At 42.0% G+C, this 15,947-nt stretch overlaps 1 protein-coding gene across 3 annotated transcripts in view; it reads left to right on the top strand.

Annotated features, from left to right (window-relative positions):
• The window catches only part of ppip5k1b (diphosphoinositol pentakisphosphate kinase 1b), a 76,227-nt gene extending 63,299 nt beyond the window's left edge, over positions 1–12,928 (top strand). For 2 of the 3 annotated variants that reach the window (XM_083762932.1, XM_083762931.1), the window contains 3 exons: positions 7,265–7,402; positions 8,253–8,366; positions 10,814–12,928. In XM_083762932.1, the coding sequence (XP_083619058.1) occupies positions 7,265–7,402; positions 8,253–8,366; positions 10,814–10,905 (344 nt within the window). In that variant the 3' untranslated portion in view covers positions 10,906–12,928. Of the gene's footprint in view, positions 1–7,264; positions 7,403–8,252; positions 8,367–9,042; positions 9,122–10,813 lie in introns of all 3 variants that reach the window. The other variant, XM_083762930.1, reaches the window with a different exon arrangement.
• Positions 12,929–15,947: the final 3,019 nt, after the last annotated feature.

Genomic DNA, 15,947 nt, shown 5'->3' with positions numbered 1-15,947 from the left:
CTGGCTGCGTCTGCCCAGCTACAGGGCTGGAGCACTGTCGGAAACCAAGGAAGTGAGTTGATCAAATAGATTTGGGTACTGCATCGTCTATTCCTCGCTCAAATATTTTCAAAAACATTTTTGAGAGCAATGTTTAGCTGCAAATTACATTGTGTGTGTGTTTACATGGCTGTCATGTTGGAAAGTAAATCAGCAGTAAATCAAGCGGGGCGCAGCTGGTGCTCCGAGGGTTTGATTAGCCAGCGGTCTAGACTGTTATAGAGCGGAACGGTCTTTTATCAAGAAATAAAACACAGCTGAATTCTGCGATTGACCAATCAGAATCAAGCATTCAACCAAGCCATGTAATAATGTCCGACATCAGCTGGTACTTTTAGCAGCAATATAGTTGCTGAAAGTAACTATTGAAGCTGTGTTAAATGATAAAAACAGCAATGCTGCCTGGCGTGTGCGTGCGTGTGTCCACGATGTATCAGATGGAGAAGCAGAAGTCTGTGTAAATGTGTTGTTCTACTGACAGATTTGAATGAATGACTGGTGTTTCACAGTCTGGCTAACTAAATTGACTGCCAAGTACTTTTATAATAGATAGACAGAATGAGTCCTGTGTGTTGAAGCCATCCTAGCCATTAGGAGCAGTGGACAGCCTGGGAGCAGCTGTCACGGTCATGTACAGTACCTACAATGTACTGCAACATGCATGTCTTTTGGTGGTTGGAAACTCACACAGACATAGGGAGAACATGCAAGCTGTACCCACCTGTACACACAGCATTCATGTGACATTCACTGCATTCATCTAGCATTAATAGAGCCCATTTTCGCTAGAAACATACTGTATCAAATATGAGTCTGTCGTAAACGATACAGACACCTCCCCGACAATATCGCTGAGACAGTTTGTTTATTTTGGACCACAATTCTTAAATGAGACTATTTTAAGATGACCCCAAGTGATTCTACATATACTTCCGTGAACCATCGGATGAGCGAGTGACGTCAGGACTTTGGCACTCTATATGCAGCATTAATTCAGCCATTCAAACGTTAATACAGCATTCACACAGCCATTCACATCACAAGTCATGCAGCCATTTGTGTACAACATTAATACAGTAGCAGTAGTGGCCTGAGCCTCTGCCTGATGACCAAAAAGTCTAATTTAGGCTAGTGGAAAAGATGTTGGCTTTCCACGCGGGAGATTCGTTAACAATAGCATTCAGCCATTCATACAGCATTTATAGGTTTCATATCATACAACAATTTACATTTACATTCAATCATTCATACAATCACATACTAAACATTCACATAACCATTTTGTACTGTATATTATTCATAAACATCCATAAAAGATTCAAAGGTCACTTCCTGCAGCATTGATACACTATTCATAAAATATTCATGCAACTTCCGTACAACATTCAACACATCATTCATACATTCATATTTCATAGTAAAACGCGTCCAGTGTGCAGCCACCATTACCGTCCCAGTCACACAGCTGTTGGACAAATCATTGTCACACATTTATTATGATTAAAGAATGAATTGTGTTCTTTTGGCATTGAACATTGGATTGAATACAACTGTAATTTCTGTTTGGGTTATAGGCTTCTTTTTTCTTTTTTTAGATATTTTTTTGCGGCTTACGCCTTTTATTGTTTTTTTGAAGGGACAGACAGTAGGCTGACAGGAAACGGGAGACATGCAGTAAAGGCCGTGTCGGGCTCGGGAGTCGAACCCGCGGCACACTGCGACTGGATTACCAGTCGGGTGCCCAGACGGTTACGCCACCGCCTGGGCCGGTTATAGGCTTCTTAATAACAAATTGCACAGGGCAGGTGAACTTAAATATACAAATACATATACAATACAAATAAATGACTGACATAATTTAATACTTTTATACTTTCAATATTTTTTTAAGTAGCGGAAATAGCTATTTCTGTAAAATGTTCCAAAAATGTATGAAGATTGTTCAATATGGAAATGCTTATGACAATTTTGCAAAAGATAATTGCGATTAGGTGATTATGATGTAGTAATTGGGACTGGTCTGCAGTATGACTGGACCAGTGGTCAAGGTTCATTGTGCTTCAGAGAGGACAATGAGACAATTAGCAGCATGCCAGGTGAATGAGACATCATTACAGGCCGGCTGCCAGCTGGGCCCACCAGAGGGTTGATAACCACGCTGTTGTTGCCTTGTTATCAACCATTAAAGGGGCATACCACTCAAAATCATTAACATGGTGAATCACATCTTGATGACATCATCAAGATGTGATTCACCATGTTAATGATTTTTTTTCAGACCTCTAGTTCTAGGAAACCAGGGACTTTTTTATTATTTCCACACAACAGCTCAAAGGTATATTAATGACATAGTAAAATGTTGAAAATGAGTGGTATGCCCCTTTTAAGTTGCGGTTTACCTCATGTATTATAATTAAGTGAACTATCGATGGTTCTATGATTTTATCATACAATGAACAATTCAGACATCTACTGTAGCAGACACACCAGAGCAACTGAACCCATTAAATGGGAATGGGACTCCCAGAAGAGAAGATTTGTGTTAAAAAACTAAATCACAACTATTCAAGAACTTGTGTTGACGCAGATGCTTTCCCGGTCTAATGGGTTAATTTACAAATGCCATCCTGGATTTTGAATATTCCTGTCCAAAAGCTGCAGGTGTTACCAAAGTTGTAATCAAACTTCACTGTACAACATTTATGCACAGTGAAACTCAAAAAATACAATATTATAATTACCTGAAGGTTGTCCTTCGTTCACTTGGTTAGCTTTTAGATCAAAAGGGAGTTACTTCTAAAAATGCAATAAATGAATGCTTTGATGCAATACGAGTAGTATAGACCTTTGACTTAGAGGCGTTTATTCCTCAGTACATAACAACAATGGACCTCTTATACATGTTGTGCACTCCATCTCAAGTATTTATGTGCAATGCGGTATTCTATAGCTGTGTAGGAGAGTCACAATGCACCAATTTAACGATATGCTGTTGGGCTCACAATAACAATATGACACAATATTGGCCATTTTCAGTTTGCTGTAGTGGAATCTGAGTTAGTAGTACATTTAATGGATTTTATTTGTAAAGCACTTTTCCATGATACCAGAGAAGGTGCTTGTGAATCCTTTGGTGCTTGATAGGGCAGAAATCACCTCTTGTTGGACTGTGACTAGTCAGTTTAATTTGATAACTGCAGTTAGTTAAGCAGTGTGTAATTGAAACATTAGGTTGAAACATTCACGTTGGCACTAACGGAAATAAAGGCTGTGCTCGGCCTCCAAAAATACTGATAAAATCCCAACGTACAGTATGTGATTTGATCAGAAACACCCCTTCCTATCCGACAGTTTTTCTCCTCTATACATTTATCTGGCATCCATCCATCTGTCATTTCAACTGTCAGCACAGCTCCTCCCTATCATACCACCTCCTCTCCTCTTCTCCCACTATGCCCTTCTCCCATTTCTCCTGTTCCTCTTCATCCCTTCTTCCCCATGCAGAGCCCGTAGAGGAGGAGCAGTCTGTGGTCCAGTTGTCCTCCTCTGAGCCAGCGTTCCCAGACTGCCCCTCTTTGTGTGTGGACACTGCTAGGGTGCTGGCCCAGTACCCCCAGAGCTGCTGCCCGTACCACCTGCTGCGCCTCGGGAGCCTGCCGTCGCCTAGCCGGGAAGCTCCTGGGTGTCTCTACGGTCAGACGCTGTAGAACCTCCGCTGCTGCTGCCGCCCTCCTTCTCTTTCTTCTCTTTCGTCTGCTTTCTACCCCCCTCCTCCTCCCCGTCCCCCTTCTCTCCCCCCCTCCCCTCCCCCTTCTCTCCTGCTCCTCTAAGCTGTCAGTGTGTTCAGACCTTCAGTGAACCCTGAGCGTTTCACTCAAAGCACTCTTTGCTTCTTCCTCCTTCCATTATTCACTTGAATGCCAGACTTTATCGCTCAGTTTCTCTGAATGTCGTTTTTTTTTCTTCTGCTCGTCTCTTTGAATGCCTGTCACAGTGTCACAGTAAGCATGGGCATCATGACAAAGATCCCATTCTCTGTTTTTGCCGTTTAGCCTTAACTTGCACAACATTCGAGGTGCGAGTTAAAGGTGTAGTTTGTGACTTGTTTGCTAGTAGGTCATATACGCTCCATTTGTTGTGAATGAGGATACTGTGTGTTCTGTAACACAGTAATCTGTACATTAGTGCAGAAGAGGAAAGCATGCAGCGTGAACAGAAGGTGCTGACCAACCACGCCTCTCCGCCAGAAGGGTTGGAAGCGTGCATGTAGTGTTCCATATGCATGCGTTTCCCTAACTGCAGTATGGCGCCCCATGGTGAAACGGCATTGCTGCACTGCATAGTGATTCAGTGAATTGAAGATGTTTTAAAATGTTTCTTTAGATGCATGTTTGCATGCATACATCAGTGAAAAGACATTTTCCCGTAATTGAGTGTAACTGCCATCTGGAGCATAGTGCATACAGCTTGTCGAGGTCTTGGATCCAGAGATATTGATGTTGATGTAATAGATTTGGCTACAACTCTCTGGGAACCACTTTAAGCACATATGTAGTTTCACACTGGTGTTGCGCACAAATAATTTAATAGCATATCCACAAGAGTGTGTGTGTGTGTGTGTGTGTGTGTGTGTGTGTGTGTGTGTGTGTGTGTGTGTGTGTGTGTGTGTGTGTGTGTGTGTGTGTGTGTGTGTGTGTGTGTGTGTGTGTGTGTGAGTGAGAGAGAGCAAGAATTATGACTTACTTATTGTCTTTACTTGTGCTGGGTCTTGTATTTGGGCTTGTAAGAGTGAGATAAGTGTTGAGTGAAAGGTGCAGTGTAGTATCACATAGTCCTGTGCTTTGCATGCATAAGCTGAATGTGAATGATATAGAGAGGACAGGGAGAGAGGAACAAGGTGGGGTAGATGGAGATAGAAAGAGAGGGAGTTGCAGACAGAGCAGAGGAAGAGTCGATGCAAGACACTTTTAATGAGGTTGTTTTTAAGGCTTTTTGCATTACTATTTAGGGCTGAATGAAATGAAAATTTAAAAAATTAAATGTGATGAAATCACTGACAGCATTATCAGTATCACAGGTAGGGATGTCACGATCATGTTCATTTGATTTTGAGACATTTTAATACTGTCCAATACATACTTAGATGGGAAATTGTGACAGGCAGTTTCTGCTGTCAAAATATGACCCCCCAGTCAAACAAAACACTTTAAATAGACACTAGTGCTTTCTAAGGTGTGATTTGGGGCCCTAAGGATGAATACAAAATGAATATCAACATCCTAATACTGTCCAATAATTAGATGGGGAGGGGGGTGAAATTATGACAGGCAGTTTCTGCTGTCAAAATATGACCCCCTCCAGTCAAACACTTTCTGTTTGAAATACTCATGCTTTCTAAGGTGTGATTTGGGGCCCTAAAGATGAATACAAAATCAATATCATCATCTTAAAACCAAAAAGAAGATGTATGCCATTTTTTTATGAAATATTCTTTAAGGGCATGTCATGTGATCTACTTTGTGATCTACTGGTAGATCACGATCTACCCCTGCTTCAGATGATGTGGTAAAATTCACAGCTGAGAAAACACTGGAGTTTATATGAGTGCAATGGATCGGATGAGCAGAAACCTGGTGACCTTCACCAGTTCATAGAATGTGGCTTCATAATGGCAAGACCGGCTGCCTGCAGCATCTGCTGGTAGTTAGTTGCTAACAGTAACTGTAATGTTCAATTAAAGTATAAATCAATGTTTTCTAGCCATTGGGTGTTGTTGTTGGCCACCACACCACTGATCCAAGCCTGTGGAATGTTGTCCATCCATGAGATTATTTAAAATCCTACTGGTGCTTGCCTGTGACCTTGAAGTCTCTAACCTCTAGTACCCACTATTGGGCATTGATTATCACACCGTTGGATAAGCCGGTATAATATAAATATGGACAGATGATTACTTGTCATTTGGATTAATTAATTGATGGGATGTATCCAGTGTGGCCAGGTTTTCCGTTTTTGTGATGTGCTTCCTTTCTATTACTTGTTCATTTATAGCAACCGTGACTTAAGATCCTTTGAATGTAACTACTGTACACAAACGCCTGCCTTTTGTGCGGACGAGATAATAATTATCTCGTGGTTAAACCCTGGGGAAGTGTCACGGCACCCACTTTGAGAAACCCTGCTGTAGATTACACTGATGTAGGACAGTAGGAATGCAAGGTTGATTGAGGCGGAACTGAAGCATCTTCTTTCCTCTCCATTCTGCTTTGCCACGATATATCGGTTTCATAATCCTGCAAAAAAAAAAAAAAAAATCCTGCACAAATTGCTCTCGAGTGTCTTGAAGTTCTAGTGGGAGAAATGTCTGTCAATTTAAATGAAGGCAGAGGCTGCTGAGCAATACGAGCAGTGTGCAGGATTTCTTTGTTTGTGGAAATCATTAATTTTTTTTCATGTTTGCTTCAGTTTTCACTGTCCCAACACACCTGCATCGGAATGGAGTGGATGTGCGAATACTTCCTTTACAATGACGAAAGAGGGAACTAAAGATGTGGCTACTTTTGTGCCATCTACAGTTTAAACGGTTAAAATAATTGAATTTGGTATGGTCATTTAGAATGCTGTCTTATGGGACACCGTGGAAGGAGGTCTTTTGGTAAAGAATTACTTTATTGAATAAACGTTTCGATCTTAGTAGATCTTCGTCAGGTCAGTATCTGTCTTATGGGACACCCCCATGTCTTTAATGGTGTATGTATGTACCTAATCATAATATTACAGGGCTGAGTCGAGTCATTATCTATTCAACAAGTTAAGGCAGTGGCTTTTGGATGTGGCTTTTGGCACTTACAGATTCTCATACTTGTACAGAAACGGTATTAATCAACGTCTACTTTTGTTTTGGTTTATGTTTGAATTGAAAGTGAGTTTAATTTTGACCCTATTCCTCATATACATTGCGGTCAGAAGAACTGCTCTGAACCCACATTGAAGTCAATGCGGTCTAATCACCAGAGAGTGGTTGGACCATTGTGCGCACACACACACACACACACACACACACACACACACACACACACACACACACACACACACACACACACACACACACACACACACACACAGGACTGCAGTGTCTGTACAGCATACTGTAGTGCTGTTTGTGGTGTCTGGTCAGGTCAGAGAGAAGTGAGCTTTGACTGGCTGGTCTGTCTCCACTGTATAGGCTTTGAAGGCTGTTCCATGGTGCCCTCCATATACCCCCTGGAGACCCTCCACAACTCCCTGTCTCTGAAGCAGGTGGATGAGTTCCTTGGCACCATGTGTGAGAGCAGCAGCGAGGCCCACGCCAAGACCATGAAGGGTACGTATGTCTGAAGAATAACAATAATCACACCCGTGTGAACCGAGTGGTGCAACTCCCCCCCCCCCCCTCTCTCTCTCTCTCTCGCTCTCATTAGCAGGCAACAGTGCAGCACTGTCTCTCTCTCTCTGTTTCTGCACAACAGCGCCCCTACTGGTACTTATACTGGTGCTCATTAACCAACACATAGGTGAACAACACATAGTTGAACACGGACATTGCTGTAATAATAGCATGGGTACCAAAGTGTAAATATTATGTACATAATATAATATGTATGTACTCTATTGAGTATACACTCTATATATACTTGTATATACTGTATACTTTACATATATGTATTACTGAAGCATACATGCAGAATGTGTGTGTAATAGTAATGCTATATTAAAATTGCCTAGATCGTGGGTGGACCGTCAGTGGACACCACAAACGTAACATCCGGACTTGTGAGGCTTCGATCTGCACCACACTTGGCACAAATACTTCCATGGGGTCTGCCGTGTGAAAATAATGTATGCCTCATTGGCCGCTGCACTTCATTAGAGCCATGCATGTATATCACGTTGTAAGGAGGAAGTCAAGCGGAAGTGCGGAAGGCACACTGCGTCACTCTCTGCCATTCAAGTGACTACTGGCCAATCACAGCGTGTCTTTTCCGGGACTTATCAATTCAACCCAAACTAAGGAGCTTTATTGGCATGAGAAAACAAACGTTTACAATGCCTCTGAAGCTTCCGCTATGCTTCCGCGTGGCGTAAGCGTGCGTCTTGCTCTCGAGGTCACACGCCCGAGAGCCGAAGGAGGCGTCTACTGTACTGTTTAAATCCTTCCTGTGTGTGTCCTCCAGCGCTGTCCGCCCTGTTCGACTCCCAGAGCCAGTCGTCTCTCTACAGCCCTCCACAGCCGCTGTCCTCCTCTGGGTCTGAGGCGTCCCTGCTTCCTCCCAGCAGACCTACTTGGTGTAAGTTAAACTCTGTTGACTATTCCATTATATTAAACTTGTGTGCCGGTAGCATTGTGAGCTTGTAGATCTGATATTTTCGGTTCACGGAGGAATAGATTAAAATAATAGTTAATCTAGATCAGGGGTCTTCAACAGGGGGACTGGGGGTCCTCAGAGTTACTACTGTAGGGCTGCCAAAACGTTGTGCAATAGGAACTTTTTGTTTTACTTGAATCATAGCATCTCTGTTCTGGGGGTATCATCAGCTTATAGATCGGCTATTTTCGGCAAAGAGATTTCGTGTAGAGGGAAAAAGGAGCAGAGCGTCACAGAGCCAAAGTTCAAGTTTACCAGATGCATAAAGTGAGTTTAACGTCGTTTAATGCAATCAGATTGTTTGGATGTATGGGCTGTCAAGGCCAGAAAGTAGTTTTTTGTGGCTCAGTACTAGGCGTTCCCGCATAACTTCCGGGTATGATGATGATGTCACGCTTATACCCTCTATTGAGGGTTTAAGTTGTTAATCGTCTAAAAATGCACATGAACAAAAAACAATAATTTACACAACACCGATGATGGTGCAGTCAAACAAGTCTGTGAAGCTATCTATATCCAGCTATCTATATTTTATTTTATTTTTTAAACAATTTGATATAAATGTAGTGGGGGTCCCTGCTTAATCTCTCTCTTTCAGCCACAGATTCCGTAGACCTTGAAGACCCCTGATCTAGATGCTCAGCACACTGGGGAAGAGGACTTTCTTTTTCTTCAGGGTGAACTACTTTTTAACAGCCCTAACTAGATAACAGGGTTTAGTGTGAACTGTGAAGTGCTGTGCCAGTCCTCATGGATAACAGTATCCCCACCCCCGCATACTAACTGTCAGCTGAGCTTTAATTTAAACAAAACTTTCACACCCTGTGGAAGAAGATAACAATTAAGAGCAGTGAAAAGTAGGTCTGGGAGACCAAAACGACGCCATTACATGTACTGTCAACTCTCCCTCTCTTTTCCTTTCATCTCTTCTCCTGGCCTTGGCTTGTCTTTTCCTCTTGGGGAAGACAACTCATTAATGTGTGTTGTCAATTAGTGGAAGCACTACTTTGACATGTCCCTATCTCTCTTACTGTTTCCATTCCTTTTGTATTCATCTTTTCTCTGACATTTTACTTTCTTGCCTCGATCCCTTTCTCTCTTTCCCTTTTTGAGCGGTGCACACAGCTCCAATGTGTGTCCCTATGTCCGTCTGTTTGGAATAGGAACAGCTGCAATACTGCTGGGTGACCTACCTTCAACAAAGTAAAACTATAACTGCCAGGTGCAGCAAAGAGACTTTGGGTGTTATCTCCCATTGGCTTAGAGGATACAGATTCATGTTGCAGAGTTCAGACTGTGGTTTTTGAGTGGTGCAGCCACTCCATTGCGTAGCTATGTGTGCCCCTATGCATGTGTACGCGTCCAAGCACGGATACGTACGCGTCCAAGCACGGACACATGAAACACCTCGCTTATACCACTGGAGCGTCACACACACACAGAGGCCAGGGAGGCGTATACACTACAGTACGTACGAGCACAGTACAAGTACAGTACAGTACAGCACCATTCACTTCAGACGGGTCTGATTTTTATCTCCCATTGGCTTAGAGGCGCTAGAGGCAGCCAATCATCAAAAAGTGTCCACTAGGTCCTCACTAGTCTCAACATCGACAGTATAGCCAGGTTGCACCTGGCTAAAAAAGCTGAATGGAAAAGAGAAAGATTAACAAGTCATTCTCTAGGATCAAACCGTGGCTTTATTCACATCACATAATCGAGAGAGAGAGACGGATGGACGTATATAGAGGACGAAAAGTATGAGTCAGCATTGGAGCCACATCATCTTAAGACAGAATACCAGACAGATGAATTTATACAGTATACTGTATATAGAGAGGGATATGAACAGAGGAAAGGAGGGAAGAGTCAGCATTTCAGCCAGATATTGACCACCAGGCAAAGCAGTGATGGAATAAATTACTCGCATTGGTTTACTTAAGTAAAAGTATCTATAGTGCAATGTAGAAATGCTCTGTTACAAGTAGGGGGAGGGGGGGGGGGGGTTGCCATGGTGTTATACCCGTATGTTAATTGTATTCACATTCCCTGAATAGATAGAGTTCCTCTGCTGACATTTCTTTTCATTAGCAAAGCAGTAGAATTAGCAAGGCTAATCAGTCAATAAAACCTGCAGTGAAAACATGCATTTATAGAAAACAGGGGAGCGTGAAGATACAATAAAAACAAAACAAAATAAGTAAATGACCACAGAGAGAAAGTAATGTTCATTGTGTGTGTGTGTGTGTGTGTGTGTGTGTGTGTGTGTGTGTGTGTGTGTGTGTGTGTGTGTGTGTGTGTGTGTGTGTGTGTGTGTGTGTGTGTGTGTGTGTGTGTGTGTGTGTGTGTGTGTGTGTACATGCGCGCAGACTGCAGTGTTTCCTCCAGTGTTGAGTCCAGTGCTGGCCCCTCCTCTCCCGTCGCAGAGAGCTCCAACATGCACTTCAACTTCAGTGATTGAACACCTGAACCAACACCTGGAAGCCTGAACTTCTACCTGAACTAAACTCATTCTGCACCCAGAGAGACACACGAGAATTTACTTTCATGAATTTACTCATCCATCCATCCATCAACCCCCCCCTACCTTAGGCTACCCACCAGCCGTTTATTTTGAGGAGGTATAGTCTGTCCCAGTAAGATGGGACAAATATGCATCATTACTTTTTTCAAAGCTCTCTCTCTATCTCTCTCTCCCCCCCAATGAAAACCAAGGACTAAATGTACCAAGAGATCTAGACACAGGGCCACGTGTCTGTGTGCCTAATCCACATCTTCTACAGTACTTTTGAGGCAAAGAATGTAAACCGAGGCTCTAATCTAAGCCAGGACAACAACGGGACATCCATTAAACCTGCCTGTCCATTCATTCTTACAGTATTTTATTCTATGTACAGTACATGCGGTATGTCCTCACCGCGAAAGACAGCCTACTCAGAGTGGGACCATCATTTAACATGTAGCTACTGTAAATGAACCTAAATATTACACATGACACTGGAATCCTGTTTGGATGGTGGTTGAATGAGTTTAATTTACAGGCCAGACTTCATTCTTGTTAGTGGGTCTGCTTACTGTGTATTTCTATTATAGGCATTTAGCTGATGTTCTTCTAATCTACACACAGAGACTTGCACTGAGCGAGTCTCATTGTCTTTGCTCAAGGGCAATCCACTGGGGACTGTGAGTGCAGGTCTGGGTTTGGACCATCCACCACTGCCAAATCCCTTTGTACTGTATACAGCTCATGTTTCTACAAATTATTTCTAATGCTGTTTTTAAAATACCACACTGCCTCTGTTTTTTTCTGACTGTGATTGTTTTTGGAGATGCAGGGTTTAAAATGCTGAGCCACATGGATCAATCATCTCTCGGTTCACTCTGTGCTGTTGGTCTGAATTCATATTTACACACACGGGTGACTCGTGAGAGAAAGAAGCACCCACCAATGCATGCAACTCACTCAGTACAATCATTTACACATAGTTGCAACAAAACGTCTCTCAAAGCTCCAGAGACTCAATGCTGTACTGTACTTGTTTCTTGTCTCTCTTACCACAGAATGGCTCCATACAGTACATGTAGTATTCATGAACTGTACTTATTGACCAGGCTGTACATTTGTGATGTCTGCTGTACATCTGCTCTTAAAACTTTGCTTGATGTGAAAACATCTCTGCTGATGTGTTTCTTATGGTGAAATGACTAATGATAGAGTATATCAGCACATGGCTGGCAAAGCGTCTTTGGATATAGCCTATACTCCTGCTGCGTGTGGGTTCTCTGTCTCGTTGCTACAGTATGTGCCTTATTTCACACACTGTCTTGTGAGGTCTCGTGATAGTTCCAACCAAACGTACAGCTGAAAACAAGTGGGAAATATGTGTCTTATGATTATGTAATAATTGAGGGTTGTTAAAATGTTGGTCAAAACTGTAACTGGGCATCAATACATTTTCATTTTCAACTGATTGAACAAATTGATGTTCAAAATAAACGGGTAAAGTAAAACATATTTGATTTTCTATTTTGTGAAACTCCTCTGGGGCAAATAAAAAAAATACTATAACATCAATATGACATCTTGTTTTGGGGCAAGATCTTCTAAATGTTCAGCATATTTTCTACATTCAAGTGAATTAGTTGATTAGTGCTTTATCAATAAGCAACAAATTGCAGTTGAACTTACTTCCTGAATTTTGTGTGTTTATGAATTCAAGGTTGATTGACCCCAGTTCCAGTTAAACCATAATGAATGTTTGATCTCGTCAGCTGTTGTGGAACAAAACCTGCGTATTTTCATTGTAAAAAAAATTGTTAATAATTGTTAATTCAATATTTGAAGATGCTTTGCTAATATAGGTGAATTTTAGGACTGTATTTATGTAATTATTTCATACTTGTATTTAAAGAGACATGCTGCATCTCTGAAGCTGAACTCAAATAAAACGTGAAAAATGTAAAATATATGTAATTTAAATAAGTCCCCTGGGAACTATGGTGTGTGTGTCCGTATAGGTGGGTATTTGTACTGCTATTGTGAGAACCTAGTGTCCTTGGGGGGATTAGGATTATGTTGAGGTCAGGCATTCAGGGTGCTGGTTAGAACTAGGTATTGTAGGTTAACCCATTAAAACCAGGAAAGCATGTGTGTCATTTTAGATTTTAACCATTATCTTACACATTTGCTATATAAAAAAAAAATATATATAAGATATACAACCTCATGGTGCTATGAGTTTGTAGGTCTATTTGTTTTAAATGGTGCAAATCTTTGAATATAAATTTATATTTAACTCAAGTCTTTGATTATGGGGGTCCCTGGAACAAAATATGTTGATGGGGATCAGCCGCAAAAAGTATTATCATTTTAGGGGTCCTTGACATGAAAACGTTTTGGAACCACGAACCAATAATATTGAGCAACAGGTTTTTCAGAAAACTGTTGGGATGTTAGGAAGATGTGTATAATCAGCCTTGTGTGTGTGTGTGTGTGTGTGTGTGTGTGTGTGTGCGTGTGCGCGCACGTCTGTGTGTCTGTTTTATTACATTGGTCCCGACACCTCATTGTTATGACCATCCGCTGTCTGTCTATCTGTCACCCAATTTAATTTCCTTCCTCTCCTCTAATCCCCCCCCCCCCCCCCCCTTGATTCTCCTATGCTCTGCTTTCTCATCACTGGAATGATGACTCATGCCTGTGCTCTGCTACTCCAAAGCGTTGCTATGACAACGCCCACAGATGCAATTGACTGGCCCGATGGAGGCTGTATGGAGCCACGGCGATAGGGAAGGGAGGTGTGTGTGCGCCACTTCCGATTTCAAGGATTGATTGATTGATTCATTTATTAACAGTTTTGGAGAATTACAGTACATTTCAAGCACAACTCAATTACAATACAAGACTATTAACTGTGGACGACACCATAAAGCATTACACTTGTTTACAATAGGGTCCAACATGTTCAATGAATTTTAACTAACAGACGTACAAATATACACTACTATATAGGCAAATATAGCCAAAAACAGGAAATCATCAGGTAAAAAGGGGAAAAGGTTGATCTCATCTATCCCCGTCGGCGTCGCGATAGCTGGGAGGGAATTCGTGAAAATCGTGCACAATTTTTTTTTTTTTTTTTAAGATATTTTTTTGCGGCTTACGCCTTTTATTGATTTTTTAAGGGACAGATAGTAGGCTGACAGGAAACGGGAGAGAGATGGGGGGATGACATGCGGTAAAGGCCGTGTCGGGTCCGGGAGTCGAACCCGCGGCACACCGCGACTGGATCACCAGTCCGGTGCCCAGACCGTTACGCTACGGCCTGGGCCAATCGTGCACAAATTTAACATTTTTTTGTGTGTTGGGAATTGGCATAATGTTTTCAACAACCAATCGCAAACGAGTTGGGCTCGCCCCCTCGTGGTCTGTTGAATCCAAATAATTTGGAAAGGAAAGGTATCATTTTCAAGACCATCTTGAAAACACTGCGGACATGCTTAAAATGCCTAAGCTATGAGCCATATCTTGAAAATGATGATGGCTTCCTTTCAAGTTAGATTTCCATCTTTTTTCTTAAAAAAAAAAGAAAATTGTGACCACCGGTCGCTGTTTACTATGAATGTGCATTTCCCGTCAGTCAGTCAGTCACCCCACGCCTCCAATAGAGTCACGCATCTTGACATCAATCACTCTAGTAGTCACCCACGTCTCCATATGGTCACACATCGTGACATCACGTCTCCATCCATATATGGTCACTACTCCATATATGGTCACTCACGCATTGTGACATCACGTCTCCATATATGATCATGCATATGCCAGTCTGACATCATCAAACCATCTACACTCAAGACACGCTGTATGGCCATGAACCCTGGCCATACCTGTTTTTCATTGTGCATTTTTTGGTCAAAGTTGATCCCATGCCAAAGCGACAGCACTCGCCCAGCAGTCTGCCGTCACCCAAGCAGATGCTTGCATACGATCTGCCCCAGCAGCGCGACCTCAACACTCTCACGGAGGAGACTGCCGACGGGCAGTGCCGCCGTCTGGCCGGGAACGGCAGCAACGTTGGTGCAACGGCGTGGTCCACGACGTCTCCTTGGCCAATTGGGCCAGATTAATAGTTTAAGAAGCTCTGTTGTTTCAGCGCAAGGGCGAGGTCGCTTCTCGCCCTCAGGCATCTTACTGGTTTATTTAACATACCTAATAGTAACATAATCCAATGAAATGTATTTTCTATCAATTATTTGGGTTTATTTATTTGGGGTTTCAACCATAATACTGGATTCATTGCAAACAGACCACTCGTTTGCGATGGTTTTTGAAAACCTTATTCCCCTATACCTAACACCATGCCAAACATCGAAAACTTTTCACCAAGTGCATAATTGTTATCATTTTTTACATGCCATCTCGAAAATGATGCCTTTCCAGAATTTAGATTTTCCTACATTTGTAGTATGTTATTTAGCATACCCAATAGTAACAGAATCAATTGAAAAAGTCTATCAATTATTTGGGGTTTCAACCAGCTAACTTATCTAATATTGGATTCATTGCAAACAGACCACTAGGGGGCTAGCCCAACTCATTTGCGATAATAACACCATGCCAAAAATCTAAAAGTGCACACAATCTTGATGATTTGGGCCGAATTCCCTCCCAGCTATATACGACCCTGTTTCCCAGTATGCCCCTCTCTCCACTCTTTCAAAAACATATGTTCACTTGTTTACACAATGAATTAAGCTGCCATTCATTCTGTCATTCACATGTTACTGTCAGTCAAATATTATATCATACACACACACACGCATGCACATTTGACACTTTTTGTTTCAGTTAGTCAAACAACGGTTGAGCCTGAGGGACACATTCATTTCCTTTAATTGGCATGAATGTTGATTTATGTCATCCTGATTATCATCTTGACTACACCTCAAACTCACAGTAGGGGAGTAACACATTTTTTGGTGCTTACTATGGTGCTTACT

The sequence above is a fragment of the Protomyctophum parallelum genome, assembly GCF_964188405.1.
Source record: "Protomyctophum parallelum genome assembly, chromosome: 4".
Lineage (NCBI taxonomy): Eukaryota > Metazoa > Chordata > Actinopteri > Myctophiformes > Myctophidae > Protomyctophum > Protomyctophum parallelum.
This window is presented reverse-complemented; position numbering and strand designations above follow the sequence as displayed.